The sequence below is a fragment of the Mirounga leonina genome, unplaced genomic scaffold (assembly GCF_011800145.1).
Source record: "Mirounga leonina isolate KUSES-001 unplaced genomic scaffold, KU_Mleo_1.0 Mir_115, whole genome shotgun sequence".
NCBI lineage: Eukaryota > Metazoa > Chordata > Mammalia > Carnivora > Phocidae > Mirounga > Mirounga leonina.
This window is the reverse complement of record NW_023270268.1, coordinates 38,888,312-38,906,803: the sequence shown is the minus strand read 5'-3', so window position 1 is coordinate 38,906,803 and position 18,492 is coordinate 38,888,312. Positions and strand designations below refer to the sequence as shown.

The following is an 18,492-nucleotide window of genomic DNA, read 5'->3' as shown; positions in this document are numbered from 1 at the left end:
GAGAACTCTCTCGTATCTCTTTTGTAAGGGCATTAATCCCATTCACAAGGGTTCTACCTTCTTGACCTAATCACCTCTTGAAGGTTCCACCTCCTAATACCAACACCTTGGGGGTTGAATTTCAACATACAAATTTTTTTTAAAGATTTTATTTATTTATTTGACAGAGAGATAGCTAGAGCAGGAGCACAAGCAGTGGGAGTGGGAGAGGTGCTGAGTAGGGAGCCCGACGTGGAGCTCCATCCCAGGACCCTGGGATCATGACCTGAGCCAAAGGCAGATGCTTAACAACTGAACCACCCAGGTGCCCCTTAACATATGAATTTTGAGGAGACACAAGTATTCAGTCCATTTTGGTTTTGCATCTAAACAGGCTGAATCCTATCTCTGCCACTTCTAGCATTGAGACGTTGGACAAGTTAACTTCTCATATTTTTGTTTATCTATAAAATCTATAAAACAGGGATTAGTGATACCCACTTCAGAGGGTTGCTTTTCAAAATAAATGAGAAAAAGTTATGTTTAGTTTTAGGCATGCGATATTACTCTGGTTCCTAAACATCTGCCCTTGATGGGCATGGATTTCCTCTCTGGGATGTAGTTTGAGGTGGGCATGATGGAGGAAGTTTAGTGTTGTTTTTTAATGCACCATTTTTAAGGTGAATGCACCATTTGAAAACACATCATTTTAATTCTAAATCAAGCTGTTTGGCATCTACTTTCTGCTGATTTCAGCACCTCCCCGCCTCCATACCTTCTCAAGCATATCCACTATGAATGTGGTCTTTGCTGATTCAGCACTTCCCTGTCCAGCTTCCCCAGGTCAGTTGCTCCCTGGTTGAAGTCTTGTGATGGGGAAGCTGCTCACACACTTCAGAGCTCAGGCCTATAAAGATTATGCAAACGGAGAAAAATTATAAGGCAAAAAGGAAAATTCTGTGGGACTGCAATGCTCCTGTATATTTTGAGGATTAAAAGGCACAGTTTCTTTAGCTTATAAATAAAGATTGGCCAAGACTAGGATCAATTCCAGAGGGAGGGATCAATCTTGATGCATAAATTTTCAATTGCGTTGGATGTTTTTTCTTTTGCAATTCTTACCTGGGTATTGAGGAATGAATACTTGAAATGGGATACCAGGCCCTTCTCACACCCACTTGTTATTTTCCCTTCCCCTGCTGATATCAAGTCAGTTTTAGAATGGAGTTTCACTGTCATGTTAGTGCCACAGGTAGTGAGGGAAATAAGCAACCAACACAATGAAGAGCAGGCCCACAAGCAGCCAATCCAAGTTATGTGTAGTTTGTTAAAAGGCCAGGAATCTGGACATCTAGGATCAGGAGTAGGAAACCATATAATTTGTCTTTCAAACTGAAACCCTTGAGAGTGAAGGGGAGCAGGGCACGATGAATAATTAAGCGAGGACAACAGGCATTACCTGGAACTGTTCTGGTGAAACCAGGATGAATGGCTACCTTAGTAAAGAGTCACAAAACTAATAGAGGTAACTTTATGTGTTAAGAATCTTATGCAGAAACATAGGAGACTCTCTGACCATCGATGACTAGGTGCCATGGCAACAATCTGGAAAACCTAGGTAGGCTTTATGTATTTGCAGCTAATGAGGACATATCCAGCAGTGGAGTAAGTAACCTGAACCCAGGAGAATGGCAGATGGAATATTGTAGTTAAGAGGGTAGTTCCTGGAGCCATATTATTTGGTTCAGATGCCACTTACCAGTGTGTGATTTGGGGTGAGATAATTAACGCCACTATGCTTCAATTTCCCTATTTATTTATTTATTTATTTATTCGTTCATTCATTCATTCATTCATTCATTTCCCTATTTATGGGATAATCCTAACTACTTTGTAGGGTCATTGTGAGTTGCAAATGAGAAAGTACATGTAAAGCACTTAGAATAGTGCCTGGTTAAAGATACTACAAAACAAAACAGAACAGAGAAACAACTATAGGCCAATATCCCTAATGAACATAGATGCAAAATCCTCAACAGAATATTAGCAAACAGCATTCAACAATATATTAGAAGGATTATTCACCATGATCAAGTGGGATTTATTCTAGAGATGCACATTGTTTAATATTTGCAAATCACTCAATGTGGTACACCACATTAACAAAATGAAGGATAAAGATCATATGATCATTTCAATAGATGCAGAAAAAGCATTTGACAAAGTACAGCATCAATTCATGATTAAAAACTCAACAAAATGGGATTGGGGGAACATACTTCAACATAATACAGGACATATATGACAGAGCCACACCTAACATCATACTTAATGATGAAAAAGGGGAGCTTTTCCTCTAAGATCAGGAAAAAGACAAAGATGTCTACTCTTGTCACTTACATTCAACAGAGTACAGGAAGTCCTAGCCCCAACAATCAGACAAGAAAAAAAAAAATAAAAGGCATCCAAATAGGTAAGGAAGAAGTAAAATTGTCACTATTTGCAGATGACATGATACTCTACATAGAAAACCCTAAAGACTCCACCAGAAAACTATTAGAACTAATAAATGAATTCAGTAAAGTTGCAGGATACAAAATTAATATACAGAAATCTGTTACATTTTTTTATCTTTTGGAGAATATCTACTTTATTGGGTTATGTAATGCAATCAAACATAACACAATTCTTTTTTCCTTTTTTTTTTTTATTCAAGAACTTCAACAGATCCTTCAAGCTTATAATATTACATTTTGGCAAACTATAGAAGAAGCTCCATTATAAAGTCTATTTTGAAGCTGATTTGTGATAAAATCTATCAGAAAAGAAATATAAAGGGTGGAATTAACAAAGTAATGAAATACAGCAATCCAATTAAAATTAACATAACTTTCCCTCATCAAGTGGGAAAATGAAAGTCTAACAGCTTACATTTCTAAATGAAATGTAACTAAAAATGAGGTAGCAGAAAGAGAAATTAAGAAAAAAAATCCCATTTACAATTGCACCAAAAAGAATAAATTACCTAGGAATAAACTTAACCAAGGAGGTGAAAGACCTGTACTCTGAAAACTATAAAACATGGGGCGCCTGGGTGGCTCAGTCATTAAGTGTCTGCCTTCGGCTCAGGTCATGATCCCAGGGTCCTGGGATCGAGCCCCACATCAGGCTCTTTGCTCAACGGGAAGCCTGCTTCTCCCTCTCCCACTCCCCCTGCTTGTATTCCCTCTCTTGCTGTGTCTCTCTCTGTCAAATAAATAAAATCTTTAAAAAAAAAAACAACTATAAAACACCGATGAAAGAAATTGAAGATGATGCAAACAAATGGAAAGATATACTATGCTCATGGGTTGGCTGAATTAATACTGTTACAATGCCCATAGTATCCAAAGCAATGTACAGATTCAATGCAATTCCTATCAAAATGCCAACAGCATTTTCACAGGATGAGAACACATAATTCTAAAATCTCTATAGAACCACAAAAGATCCTGAATAGTCAAAGCAATCTTGAGAAGAACTAAGCTGGAGGTATTACAATTCCAGATATCAAGATATACTACAAGATTATAACAATGGAAACACTGCAGTACTGGCACAAAAATAGACACATAGATCAATTGAAGTCCACAAATAAATCTGCATTTAGGGCGCCTGGGTGGCTCAGTTGGTTAGGCGGCTGCCTTCGGCTCAGGTCAAGATCCTGGAGTCCCGGGATCGAGTCCCGCATCGGGCTCCCTGCTCGGCAGGGAGTCTGCTTCTCCCTCTGACCCTCCCCTCTCTCATGTGCTCTCTCTCATTCTCTCTCTCTCAAATAAATAAATAAAATCTTTTAAAAAAATCTGCATTTAAATGGTCAATTAATCCATGACAAAGTAGGCAAAAATATGCAATGAGGAAGACAATCTCTTCAATAAATGGTGCTGGGAAAACTGGCCAGCTACCTGCAAAAGAAAGAAACTAGACCACTTTCTTACACTATATATAAAATAAATTCAAAATGGATTAAAGACCTAAGTGTGAGACCTGAAACCATAAAACTGGAAGAAAATTTAGGCAGTAATCTCTTTGATATTGGCCTTAGCAATATTTTTCTAGATATGTCTCTTCATGCAAGGGATACAAAAGCAAAGATCAACTATTGGGACCTACACCAAAATAAAAAGCTTTTGCACATCGAAGGAAACCATCAACAAAATGAAAAAACAACCTACTGAATTGAAGAAGATATTTGCAAATGATGTATCTAATAAGTGGTTCATATCCAAAATATATAAAGAACTTAAACAACTCAACACCAAAAAAACCTCAAATAATCCCATTAACAAATGGGCAGCGGAACTAATAGACATTTTTCCAAAGAAAACATACAAAAGGCCAACAAGACACATGAAAAGATGCTCAACATCACTAATCATCAGGGCAATGCAAATCAAAACCACCAGAAGCTATCACTTTATACTTGCCAGAACTGCTAGAATGAAAAAGACAAGAAATAGCAAGTATTGGCAAGGATGCGGAGAAAAAGGAACCCTCATGCATTGTTGGTGGGAATGTAAATTGGTGCAACCACTGTGGAAAATAGTGTGAAGGTTCCTCAAAAAATTAAAAACAGAAATACCATATAATCCATTAATTCCATTACCAGGTATTTAACCCAAAGAAAACAAAAACACTAACTCAAAAAGATATGTGCATCCCTGTATTCACTGCAGCATTTTTATAATAACCAAGATATGGAAGCAACCTAAGTGTTCATTGATAGAAGAATGATTGAAGAAGATGTGGTATCTATAGAGAGAGAATAGAATATTACTCAGCCATTAAAAAGAGTGAGATCTTGCCATTCATGACAACATGAATGGACCTAGAGGGTATTATGCTAAGTGAAATAAGTCAGACAGAAAGAGATAAATACTACATCCCACTTTTATGTGGAATCTAAAAAACAAAGCAAATGATCAAACAAACAAATAGAAAAGATCCATAAATACAGTGAACAAACTGATGGTTGCCAGAGGGGAGGTAGGTAGGATGATGGACAAAATGGGTGAAAGGGAGTGGGAGGTACAGGTTTCCAGTTATAGAATGAATAAGTCATGGGGATGAAAGGTACAGCATAGGAAATATATTCAATGAAACTGTAGTCACGGTGTATGGTGACAGAAGGTAGCTACACTTGTGGTGAGCATAGCATAATGTATAGTTGTCCAATCACTTTGTTGTATACCTGAATGTCACATTGTTTATCAACTATACTTCAATTAAAAAACAAAAGAGTAGTGCCTGCTCATAGTAAGTGTTCAAAGTATATTACCTATTAGCTTTGTTAGCATTATTACCAATAAAGCAGTGGTAACGCAGGGTTTGAGTCTTAAGTCTTGCTACTTACAAGGTATGTGACTTTGGGTAAGTCACTTAACTCTCTGAATCTTGGTTTCACCTCTGTAAAAATGGGTGTTCAGAATACTTCAGAGAGTTGTTGTGAAGAAACCTAAGAGACTGTATATGAAAGCACCTTTTCAAACTGCAACAACTTTATGGAAACGTCAGTTGTTATTTTTATTATTAACTATCATTATGATTAATTAACAAGTGGTAACTGTACGAGTCTATAAGTGAGGAAGACAGACTCTGAACTTCGGCCCTCCCTAAATTATGACTGTGCATTCCCTCTTCCAAGGTAGTTTATTATATACAAAGGCTTTTCTTATTGCACTGTCCATTTCTTTTTTTTAATTATTTTATTTGAGAGGAGTGTGTGCACAAAAGGGGGGAGCGCAGAGGGAGAGGGAGAGACAGAATTTCAAGCACACTCCCTACTAAGTGCAGAGCCCTACACAGGGCTCAATCCCATGACCCCAAGATCATGACCTGAGCTGAAACCAGAGTTGGTCACTTAACCAACTGAGCCACCCAGGTGCCCCTGCACTGTTCATTTCAATCTCACCGTTATTCCATGAGGTGAACAGATATTACCCCATGCTTCAGAGTAGGAAACAGGTTCTGAAAGCTTATGTGACTTGATCAAGATTGATCTGTGACAGAACTGGTTTTAAGACTAGGTCTTCTGACTCAGAGTTCAATGTTCTTTTCAAAACTCCCTACTGCCAAGTTAAATATTTAATTTTAAAAATGCTTTGTTCTCAATTCTCCACCTAATTTTGCCTGGAGTTGTAAACACTACCTACCTCCAATGAAATGCCAGTGTTTATATCTGTCACTTTTGCATGTATGATGTTCAAAGTGTATTTCTAACTTCCAGAATTCTACTTACTTCAAAAGTGAACATAATTTTGTGGTATAATATTCTCATAATTTCTCAGTGATAACTTATGATTATTAAAATTTTCTCTCCTATTAAAAGTTCTCCTTTTGCCATTTCTCTGTAATTTAGTTCTGCTTCTATGAACTGCAGTGCAAAAATGCTTATATTTCAGTGGTCCACAATTTTTAACCATTAGCATTCATAATACTAGGTATTCTAATTGGGGGGGAAGTATTCTCAGCTTTCCAGTAATATTGGAAAAGAATGAAAATAACTCAATAGATTGGACATGACATGGGTTAACTATTTAAGGAGCACTTATTGCTCACTTGCCTGATTCTGTGTCAGGCCTTTTAGATATTTTATCCTACTGAAAAATCATAACAAATCTGGGTCCTCAATTCTTAATTTTCCCTCACATATTATTTATCACCTTTTATTATCCCTTAATCCTTATAAAGGTTCCATTCTATTTCAAATTTTCATAATTCTAAATGATAACTTTACAAGATGTTCATTTGGGAAGGACTGGAAAGGTGTTTTTTTTTTTTTTTTTCCTTTAAGGAAGAATCCAAATAGTCCTACAACATTATGCAACCACTATAAATTAAATCAATTTCTATCTAGTCTTTTTACATATATTTTTTTCTGTGTGGCTTCAATCATATGGTCTCTAAAACTTTGTAACTTGCTTTATTTATTATCATAAACTTACCATTTCCTCAGGCTTTTAAAAATTCAGGTTAATGGATATAAATGTGCTTGAGTTTTGAGTTGTTTCTAAATTTTCGCTAGTGTAAATAATGCTTCAGTGAATACCTGTGTGTATAAAGCTGTTCTTATATTTGAATTATTAAATAGGCTATTGAGTAATAGATATCAAATATTTATTAAAATGAATGTCTTATGGATCTTTGAAAAAGCACTGGAGAGAAGAGCCAACTGAAATCAGTGGGAAAGGATGAACTACCAAATACCTATACATATTTCTGGGAAAATTGGCTATTTGGAAAAAAAAGAATTTGACTACTATTTCACATCATATAATGAGTAAACTTGAGATGGATTAAAGACTCAATTATAAACAACCAATTATTAAACTTTAGGAGAAAATATATTTATGACATTAGGACAGGGACAGATTTTTTCTTAAAGAAGTTACTAAAAGTGGAAATCACAGGTAAAAATGTAATAAGTTTTACTACATTAAAATAAAAAAAATTTCGGGACGCCTGGGTGGCTCAGTCAGTTAAGCGGCTGCCTTCGGCCCAGGTCATGATCCCAGAGTCCTGGGATTGAGTCCCACATCGGGCTCCTTGCTCAGCAGGGAGCCTGCTTCTCCCTCTCTCTCCCTTTGCTTGTGCTCTCTCTGTTAAATAAATAAAAATCTTTTAAAAAATAAATTAATTAATTAAATAAAATAAATTTCTGCATGAAAAAGACCAATAACAGCATTAAAAGACAAGAGTGAACAGTTTAAGGAGATGACAGACTAGAAGAATATATTTGAAATATAAATAACCAAAACATAATAGTAACACGATTTTATGACAAACTAATTAGCAAGAAAAAGTCATAGTGGGTAAAAGATATGATCCAAAAATTCACTAAAGAGATATCACAAAAGATCAATAAACAAGGAAAATATGCTCATTTCATTAGGGATATGCTCATTTCATAAAGGGAAATGCAAAGTAAACAATAATGTGATAACAGCTCATACTTACCCAACTAGCATGTGGAGGAAGATGTGGGGAAATACTTTTATACACTCATGTAGGATTCAAAATTGGTGTAACCACTTTAAAGTATTTGCCAGGGCGCCTGGGTGGCTCAGTCGTTAAGCGTCTGCCTTCGGCTCAGGTCATGATCCCAGGGTCCTGGGATCGAGCCCCGCATCAGGCTCCCTGCCCGGCGGGAAGCCTGCTTCTCCCTCTCCCACTCCCACTGCTTGTGTTCCCTCTCTCGCTGTGTCTCTCTCTGTCAAATAAATAAATAAAATCTTAAAAAAAATAAAAAATAAAAAATAAAGTATTTGCCAATATGTATTAAAGTTGAAGATTCATACACCTTATCATCCAGCCCACTTCTAGGTATTTTCCTCTTGTAGAGAATCTTTCACATGCATGCACTTAAGTACAAGAATATCCATAGAATTTTTTTTAGTAATAGCAAAAAATAAGAAAGGAGGGAAAAAACGATGATACATTTATCCAATAGAACACTATACAGCAGTCTAAGTGAACGGACAAAATCCACATGTATTAGTATAGATAAGCCTTTAAAAATAATATTGAATGTAAGAAACGGATGCAAAAGGATGTTTATGGTTAAATTTCTGTAAACTTTTAAAATACAAATGCAATATAATATTTATATGTATATTAAGTTTCTGTAAAATTTTTAAAAAATACTGATTATAATATTCTATACTAAAAATAATATCAATTATTGCTTATGGACACATATATGTGAAGTATCAGAACATAGTCATGGAAAGAAAAAACACTTTCTAACTTCAGGGTATTGCTCACTTTGAGGGAGAGGTGGAGGGAAGGACTTTAACTCTGAGACATCATTTAAGATATTTGAAGCAAAATTAAGAACATAAACGTCGTAAAAGAGAAACAGCTGTGGTTTAGGATTTTTAAGCTCAGTGCTGCCTCTGAGTGGCCCACTGACCTTGGATTTTTAAGCTCAGTGCTGCCTCTGAGTGGCCCACTAACCTCCCCTCCCCCCAACTGGGGGACAATATTAGGTCAGGGGGACAATATTAGGTCAGGGCTTAAAACATTTTTTAGTAGAGGAACCCTTCATTTAAAGAAAATCTGACACTTCTTCACAATGTGTAAAATCAAAACTGCTCAGGCAGAAACGGGAGGGCAGATGCAGGGCAGGCCCCAGAGCAGTTGTTCTCACTTCCTGTCAACCTGCTCCCTTCACGCAGCCCAGGCATTGGCAGAGATCAGTTTGCAGACCCCAAGATCAGCTGACCTCCAAGGCAGCTTCTCCCTCTGACAGCCTGTGTGTCTGTGGTATTAAGCACTTCTTAAACATCAGTTACATGAGGTTAAAGCTTGTATGCTTGCCATATACAAGGGCTCTGAAAGAAACATCTGGAAGAATGGAAGAATGCTTTTTACTGTGAATAACCATTTTGTAATGTGGCTGTCCCACAGATTTGAATGTCAAGGGTAGGATTTCTCCCCATTTTTAAGAAAACATGAATTATCTTTCTGCTGCTCATGTCACTTCCTTACCTCCCTAAACTTATGCCCTTACCATTCTATGTTTTGATCTCCTCTCCTGCCTCCTTTTCTTGTGGTCTTTGCCTCTTTGTTTCCTCTCTATTTCTCCATCTCATCTACCAGCCATTTATCGGGTTCCCGAAGGACCCCACCAAACCTCCCAAACGAGAGGCCAAGAACCCACTGCTTCACTTTTTCATCACTCACTTTTCCTTTAACTCTCTGTACCCACTTCTGGTTGAAAATCAATTGAAAAGGATCAGCAACAACTTCCTAATTATGAAACCCGAAGGATTTCTTCTCAGCTCTCAAACCCCTTTTTGCAGCCATGGACATCAGAGTTGGATAGGTAGAGTCAGCTGCTCTGCTGCTGTTCCCTCAGTCAGCCAGGTGCTAAACACAGGTTCATTCTGGGGTTTTTCATTCTTGTCTCTCTCTCTACTTATTGAGTTTCAGATAAATAATTAATAATTGAGAAATGTATGTCCCAGATGTAGTACTAAGGAATTATTCTGAAAAAGAATTATCTGAAGTTCCAATTTAACTGGTCATCCTGTATTTTTATTGGCTAAATCTGGCATCCCTGAGTTAGAGAGTAGCACCTCCTTCTTACACTACACTTCTTCCTCACTTTCTGTGGCCCTGAGCTCCATTCTCTCCCATTCTCTGATTATTTCTTCATTGTCTCCCTCCCTGGTAGTGCCCTTCTTCCCAATTCCAGGATTCTTTCCTTGGTCCTCTTCTCTTCTCTATGGTGCTCACTCTTTCAGAGATCTCAACTAAACTTGTCAAATCATTTCCTCTATGCTGATGATTCTGGATCATTTCTTCTTGGCCTTGACCTTCCTCCAAGCACAGACTTTCAAGTGTCTCCCAGACACCTTGGACTCAATGAGCAAAGGTGTCAATTAGCCCTCGGCTTTTCTGACCTGTCTTAATCTCTGCCACATCAGCTCCTCCCAACCACGTTCTCTCAGTAATTCATCCAGGCAGCAAAAAACATAGATTTCTTTGGAGTTTTTCATTTTTGCTGCTCTATTTTACCTGCAAACCCTGCTAATCCTCTTTGCCACATGCCTGGCTTATTCTAAGTAAATACTTGTTGAATGAATGAATGTCTCTTGGGTTTGTTTCTTTCTTTCCATTCTGTCATGGCCACCTGAATTCACATGGTCATTGCCTTGACTCATTTTGGTAATTGCAGCTTCACAGTGGTTTCACTTCATTCAGGCCAATCTTGAGGCCCCTCCAAATTAATCTGCCCAAGACATCTTCTTAAAAAAAAAAAAAAAAGACTTTATTTTTTGAGTAGGTAATACATTCACATAGCTCAGTGTTCAAAAGATACAAAATAGTAAGTTAGAATCTTGAAGAGGTGATTCAATATCATCTCTTTTCTCTATTAATTACATTTCTTTTATAACTAATTGAGACATAAGTACAAAAGTGAGAAAGATGGAGATCAAAAACTAGTTGAAATAGTGAGGATTGGTTTTTGAGCTGGCTTGCTCATCTTTCTCTAGAACTAGAAAGACTTACATACCTACCTACAGACTCAGCTGGAGTGTATGGGCCTTCCTGCTGGGCTTTGCTCTTATAAAGCTTAGGTCTGGGTGGAGCCAGGGACATCTACTCTCAGCAAGCAGGCTGATTCCAACATGGAGAGAGGACAGCACTGAGCTGCATACACTCAATTCCTTTTTTTCCAACTCAGTAATCAGAGTAGTCACTCTCTGTTTCCTGGGGATGAGTGAGTGGAAGGTGGGACCAGGGCCAAGAGTGTTAAATCCTGCACAGCGCTCCTCAGCTGGTGGGCTGATGGGTTACAGGTGGGCCACGACATTTCAATCCCCTCATGCTTGGGCTAAGGATAGTCAGAGGCCCAAGTCTAATCCTTTCAGTCCTGCGTAGTCTTACCAGGACCCTAATTTTTCCACAGTTTACCCCTATTGACCCAATATAATCATTTTCTGTGTCATGATGGGGAAAATGCTGGGATGTACTGCTCTAAGCAGCAGTCATCTCTGTATTTATACTTGATCTTAGCCAAAAGGCCGAGAAGCGATCATGTCTGTATTTATAGATATGAAGCCAGGACAAAGATAATCACCTGCTCACTAAATATACAGAAAATCCTTCTTCCAACTTCTACCTTTCTTTTCTGCTACCAGTTTCTCTTTCCTAGCCTCACTGGAGGCAACCATTAGTTTGTGTGTATGTGTGTGTGCACGCGTGCGTGCGTGTGTATGTGTGTGTGTGTACATATAAATATGTATATATTTACATATATATGTAAATATTCTGCATCCCCTTTTTTTGCACAAATCTTGGAATAGGCAAAATGCCTTAACAAACTATCCCCAAATCTCAATGATTTAACATGATAATGGTTTATTTCTTGCTCATGTCCCAATGCAGTAGGGCCTTTGGGCCAGTGACGAGAGAACTATAGTCTTCTCCAGTAGCCATTAATCATCCCAACTTCCTTTAACCTACTGGCTCTGTCAGTCCCTCGGGATATGAGCCCTCTGCCAGATGCTCTATATGAGCAACAAAGAAAGGAATAGAGCATGAAAGATTTAGGGGGTTTTCAGGGACCAGGCTTGAAAATAATTTATATTCCTTTTGTACATATTTAATTGGCTAGATCTCTGTCATATGACTACAAGGAAATGAAGTCTAGGTGTCTGACAAGGACAAAAATGAAATGGGGTATGGTGAGCCCATAGCAATCTTTGTTATATGCACCGGACATGCTGATCTTATACCTTGCTCTTTTGACTTGACAACAAATTATAGAGAGCAACCATTTCAATGCATAGACAGTTTCCCTGGCCTTTCTAAAAGTTATATAGTATTCAGTTGTATGAATTACACCATAATTTATTTAACCAATTCATGATTTAATTATCCCCAACATTTTTTTTCATTCTTTCATCTCTAGTGAATGCTCTTATCCTTATGTCATTCCATACATGTACAAGCATATCTGTAGGATAAATTCTCAGATGAGATATTGCTGAATTAAATGGTAAGGACATTTAACATTTGGATACCTATTGCCAAATTACCCTATTAAGAGGTTATACAAATTTATATTCCCACTGGCCACTTTATTGTTTAATCCTACTTGTATAAAACATTTCTACTTTCTCCAATTTTGAATGAGTGTAGCTTAAATCCATCTCCACAGGATCAGAGAGATCTCATAGTCTAGGTAATATCCATCTGCATTAAATTCCTCCTCTATCCCTCAGGAGCTTTGCATTGTCTATTTCTATTTCCCAAGTGTGTCTGGTACCTCCTATCAAAAGCATAACTTAGGGCAAAGGAAAACAAATGCACACTCTTGAGCTGTCTCTAGGTATGTCTCAAAGCTGCCTACCCTGAGCCAGCCAAGTTTTCTTTGAAGTCTCCTATTTATAGTAAGAGCACATACAGACTTTTTGAGATTTTTTGACTATGTCTGCATTTATTTTAATATTTAAAATGTTTCAAATCATCTGCTGTTGAGTATAAATGAAACTCCAGGAAGCTACCAGTTTCCTCTGTGGCTTGGTGAATTGGCCCACTGCCCCCAGGGCAGACTAAGGATCATGTTCTGTATGGTGGTGCCCCATGGATAAGCTCCTATCCATCCTTCAAAACCCAGTTCATATGCTGCCTGAACATCAACCCTCCCTGCAGGGTTAGCAAGCCCAGAATGGTGTTTCTGTCCTACAGAACTCTGAATTACAGCCTAGCCCCATGCCTTTTACTGTGCTTGCACATTATCTTTCCTTTCTTAGCTATAGCCTTCATGAATTCACTGTATCTATCATATATCTTTAAGTACTTTGTAGCAAAGAAGAAACTTATTAAATTTTTAATGAAAAAAGCATTGAAAATGATTGAACACATTATTGTGTTAACCACTTCTGCTTTTCCAAAGGAATCAGGAATTACCAAAATAATAAAATCTACTTCTGAGTCCCAACTCCTCTTAAACACTCCTACATCTTGTTCTAAGTAGTTATGTTAGCCAGCTGTTTCCTCAGAAACTACACATTTAGTCTGCCTATGAATATACACTCAATTCTCAGTGATATGCCTGTCACACTAATTAACACTGAGCATGCCATTCATTTCTTCTCCTGTCCCTGAAAAATGGGGATAATTGCATTTGCCAGCTACCACTCAGGAGATGTGAAAATAAAAAATTCAGCCCCTCAGTTGTACTAGCCTGCAATTCAGTTGCTTACTAGCTTATGTGGCTAGTGGCTACCATATTGGATAGTACAATTATAGTGTATTTCCATCATTGCAGGAAGTTCTATTGGACAGGGCTGGTCTTTAAGTTCTCTATCTTAGAGGACTAAGGTCTTTAGCTGAAATATTTCTAGCTTTCTGTTTTCACTTGTCTTAGATTTTCCCCCTCAAATTATATTGAAAAATTTTAATTGTTTGGGCCTTAAAAACAGTCTCACCTCCAAGGCCATGATTTGAACACAAAATTTGAGGAAAATGACATGTGGAATCGCCATCTGGAGACTGGTACAGCAGCAGATCCTGCCATTTCTGAGAAATTGTCTGGGTTTGGAGTTACTCCCAGAACTCTGATTTAGCAGTTCCTAAGCTTATAGCAAGTCTGAAAGGAACACAAATCTGTTTTGTATATACAAATAAATCCTCGTATGCTGCATGCCATTCTCAGCCTGCCAGTTTCATCTGGGTGCTCCAGAAAATATAATTCAATAGCACATTAGTTAACCTGCATGCAGGGAATGGGGCATTCTGATTATTGAAATGTTCTGGTTGAGTGATTAACCTGATTTTTGCAGAAAAACTGCTGAGGCAAGGGATTTTCTGTCCAAAATGTTTGTGCCAGGGTACTTTTTTCTTCCAGATGATCACAGCTGCATTGCTTCATTCCTGCAACACTCAGAAATATATCTCTTTGCTAAAAACTTTCAAATATGCAATTGATACACTTTCAAAGGGACCTCATAAAAATAGATCAGTAATGGTATACAGATAATCTTAGAAGAAAGAACAAACTTAGAAGGAAATGTAGTATCTTTGCCCAAATTTTACACAGCCATAACCTTCAAGAGTTCCTAACAGCTTGAAAAATATTTTATTTTCTTTAGTAATAAATACTTAAAATTCTTGCTAGATGTTAGGCAGTGCTACAAGGGCTTTACGAATATTAAGTGATTTAATTTTTACAACCACCTTAAAATTAGGTATCACATTATTATATTCATTCTAAAGATGAAGAAACTCAGGCACAGAGAGCTATGGATGGGCCGTAGTTGATCTACCTGAATGCTCATTGATACAAGCAGTTGTAGCATCAATGGATGACTAAGTTTATGGGGCCCTGGCTGAGTTAAGTGACCCCTACTTCCCGCACCCACTCCTTCCCAAACATTACATGCGTAATGTTGAGGGACTGTTACAGAAGGGGAGAAGGAGGCTCCAAAGTGCTAAAAGAGCACAGAAGTAACTGGGGAAATCAAAATGGATTTCAGAGAAGAGCAGCTTCTGAGATCCAACATCAGAGATGAGTTAGAATTAAGGCAAAAAAGGGAGGGAAAATTAAATATTATAGCTGTGAAACCATGTATCTGAAAGATTTTGATGAGTACTGTAATGGTTAAAAAGCCCTAGTGGTAAATAATGAATGACTTTGTGTGTGTTTGGGGAGGGGGGTAGAGAAAGAAGACGGTGAGTCTAAGTGAGATTTTAAAGATTAAAAGAGTTTCATTTTCAGACTTCCCAGCAAATAGTGGATATTTGATTACATATTTCATTTCATTGTATTTCACATCAAGTAATTTTTTTTGGCCAACTTTAACATTTAAGTAAAAGCCAATAAACAAATACTAGAAAAATCCATTTGCGCTTTCCAATATATTTTTCCACAGAGTCTGGAAAACATTTTAAACTCTGGAATGGGATAAAGTAGGGAAAACTAAGACCAAATTTTTAAAGATGTTTTATTTGGTAAAAGTTTAAATAAACTCTTGTCAGAAGCTAAAATGTTTGAGCACTGCCAGAAAATTTCTTGGACCGGAAAAAAATAAAATAGAATGAAAACATTTAAAATGTGAAAAGTGGACAACTAACCAAAATAAATGCAAAGAGTTTTCTTTGCCCAGAGAGGTTTTATTGAATTGTTGTTGTTATTAGCTATAAAATCGGGTATAGGTTTTACATTGAAAATATTACTTCATGGTTACATTGCATTTATGAATTTCTAAGTTTGCATTTTTTCTTATTTTCATCTGTGCTAATTTAATAGCATGTTAATATACCTCATACAAACTTAGCCGAGGTGACTATAACTGTATTGTTAAAGCACATTTTTTTAGTGACCCAAAGGAGCATCTTCCTAACTGCACTTTTATCTTTTCTGGCAGATGACATTTGATCCAGAAATCTTCTTCAATGTTTTACTGCCACCAATTATATTTCACGCAGGATACAGCCTAAAGAAGGTAAATAACACAGTGATTATTTTCTTCCTTTACCATTAAGCAGAAAATTGTACCAGCACTAATGAAGAAACAATTATGAGCTTATTTAATTCATAAGGATATCATTATCTTAGATTAAATGATACAGATTCCAATCTGACACACTTAGAATTCTTCTAAATCTGCTCTGCTCTGCATTGGCCATTAGCCACATGCAGCCATTAAACCCTTGAAATGTGGCTAGTTTGAATGAAAACGTGCTTTAAGTGTAAAATATGCATTGGATCTCACAGACTTAGTATTTGAAAAGAATGTAAAATAGCTCCATTATGTTTGATATTGATTTCATGTAGAAATGATAATATTTTGGATATATTGGGTTAAATAAGACATATATTACCAAAATTCATTTTGCTTTTTTTTAAACTTACTTTAATTGGATACTAGAAAAATCTTAAATGCCATATGTGGCTAACATTATATTTCTATTGGATAATATTATTCTAGATAACTGTAACCAAAGAGTTAGCTGTTAATTGGGATAGACACTGGGTTTATCAGTCAGGGTGAAAACTCAAGCTACTTGCTAATACTCAGCTGTTGATGTTCATAGAAAGGAAGTCCAGTCTTGTAGCTTTTGTGCTCTTGCCTGACGTTATTTGGGTACCGCCTGAATGTGCACTTTTCATAGATTAGTAATTCCCTTAATAGTTTAAGTGCTAGCATTTCCTGTGCCTCAGATTGAGGCTCGGGTGTGTTTGAATTTTGAGATGCAGAGGTAGTATAGCTGCTTTTCTGCTGCCCATACCCCACCCCAGAGACTCCTGAGGCTCTCATCCCTTTGGCCTGTCAGCTCCAGCAGTCAAGGCGGCTTGTTCAGAACAGACCTGATTTTCTTGTGTACTCCAGGCTCCCTCTTGCTGTCAGTTCTAACTACTCAGCTCCCACTTAGAGAACTGGAAGAGAGTTTTCCCAAGCCAGCATTTGAGAAGTCTTAGAAGGCTGGATTTCCTCAGGTCATCCTTCCTTATCCCTAGCCCTAATACTAGGCATCGTTTTGTGTGATTCACTAAAATAAATTGTTGTAGGTGATAAAGTTTTGTTTCATTACACTCAGAAGAAATATAAGTCAGAGAGCCAATGAGTCAAAAGGCAACTAAAATCTTTTAGAATAGTATTTTTAAAATGCTAAATGGGTTCCACTGACAACTAAATTTCTTAAAAGCTTTGTCTTCTGTTAATCATTCCAGAGTCCTGCATGGACATTGCCCCAGTTCTTTACTTTCTCTCTCGGGTCCAGCCGGTTCTGGCAGTCATTCTCTCCTCTCTATCCTGTCATTTTCTGATGTATTTGTTCCCCCATTTCTCTGAGAAACCTCTGTCCTTTGCAGTATAAATAGGTTCAGCCTTATCTGTACAATAAGGCCAGGAACTAAGGCTCAAAAATAAAATTTGCCTACACAGTGAGGGAAGAGAGGGGCTGTGAAAGTGCATACATTTATTTTTATTTCCTGTTACAGTAACAAAATATATGGATGTACTATATAAAATATTCTTTTCTCCCCAGAGACACTTTTTTCAAAACTTAGGATCTATTTTAACATATGCCTTCTTGGGAACTGCCATCTCCTGTATCGTCATAGGGTAAGTGACATTCAGAGCTCAAGTTCCCGGTGGCTGTGGGGCCAGTGATCTGTGGGAGGAATCTCACTTTTCCTGGACTCACACTGACTGGGTGATTTGTCTACCTTTTTCTGTATATTACATCTTTACACATTTCTTCTGACTCAATTCCAAGGTTTATATGTATTCTGACAAACATAAGCCTTCAAATCAAAGCAAACTGAAATTAGGTTGCTGGATTTTCTCTGTGAGTTTTGGACCTCTGACTTAGGGAATGTGGATAACTTGGCTTGAGTTATGTGAATCACATTGCATTCGCCCCCCCCCCTTTTTTTTGCTTGAATAATGCAGGTAAACACACTACATTCTTTTTTCATCTTTTTTGCAGGACCCTACCTGTATTAGACAGGAGTACAATAGTAGCTACATGTCAAGGGTTTGCTCTCTAGGGAAGGTTTGTAAGAGGACAGTCTGAGACAGACATCTCCAAATATCAGCAGAGCTGTTTAATGCTGGGATGGCTTTTCAGTTGATATGCTATAGAATGCAGCCTTGCTTTTTTCTCACTATATTTTATTGGTTATGTTGCTAAGCCCCCAAGTCTAACTCTATAGACTCTGGCTTGCAGCTCATCACAAAGCAAAATATGATATAAAATGGTGAAGCCAATCCAATTCACTTATAATCCTATCCAATACATTAAATCTCCACTGCGGAAAACATGTTCCGCTGCTATGACTATGATGGTGTGGATGTCTTAAATTGTCTGATACAGCCAACTCTACCCTTGAATTTTACTGCATACAGCTATTATAACCCTAATGTAAGAAACTGAAGCTAAAAACACATGCTAGTCACTTATCCAGCTCTTCCCTTACGAAGTATTTAGTGTGTGTCACTGGAAGACTAAGGA

At 37.4% G+C, this 18,492-nt stretch overlaps 1 protein-coding gene across 5 annotated transcripts in view; it reads left to right on the top strand.

The window, feature by feature from the left end:
* Window positions 1-18,492, top strand: part of SLC9A9 (solute carrier family 9 member A9) — a 685,847-nt gene that overhangs the window by 156,545 nt on the left and 510,810 nt on the right. For all 5 annotated transcript variants that reach the window (XM_034996352.1, XM_034996353.1, XM_034996348.1 and 2 more), the window contains 2 exons: window positions 15,900-15,977; window positions 17,524-17,600. In XM_034996352.1, the coding sequence (XP_034852243.1) occupies window positions 15,900-15,977; window positions 17,524-17,600 (155 nt within the window). The remainder of the gene's footprint in view (window positions 1-15,899; window positions 15,978-17,523; window positions 17,601-18,492) is intronic.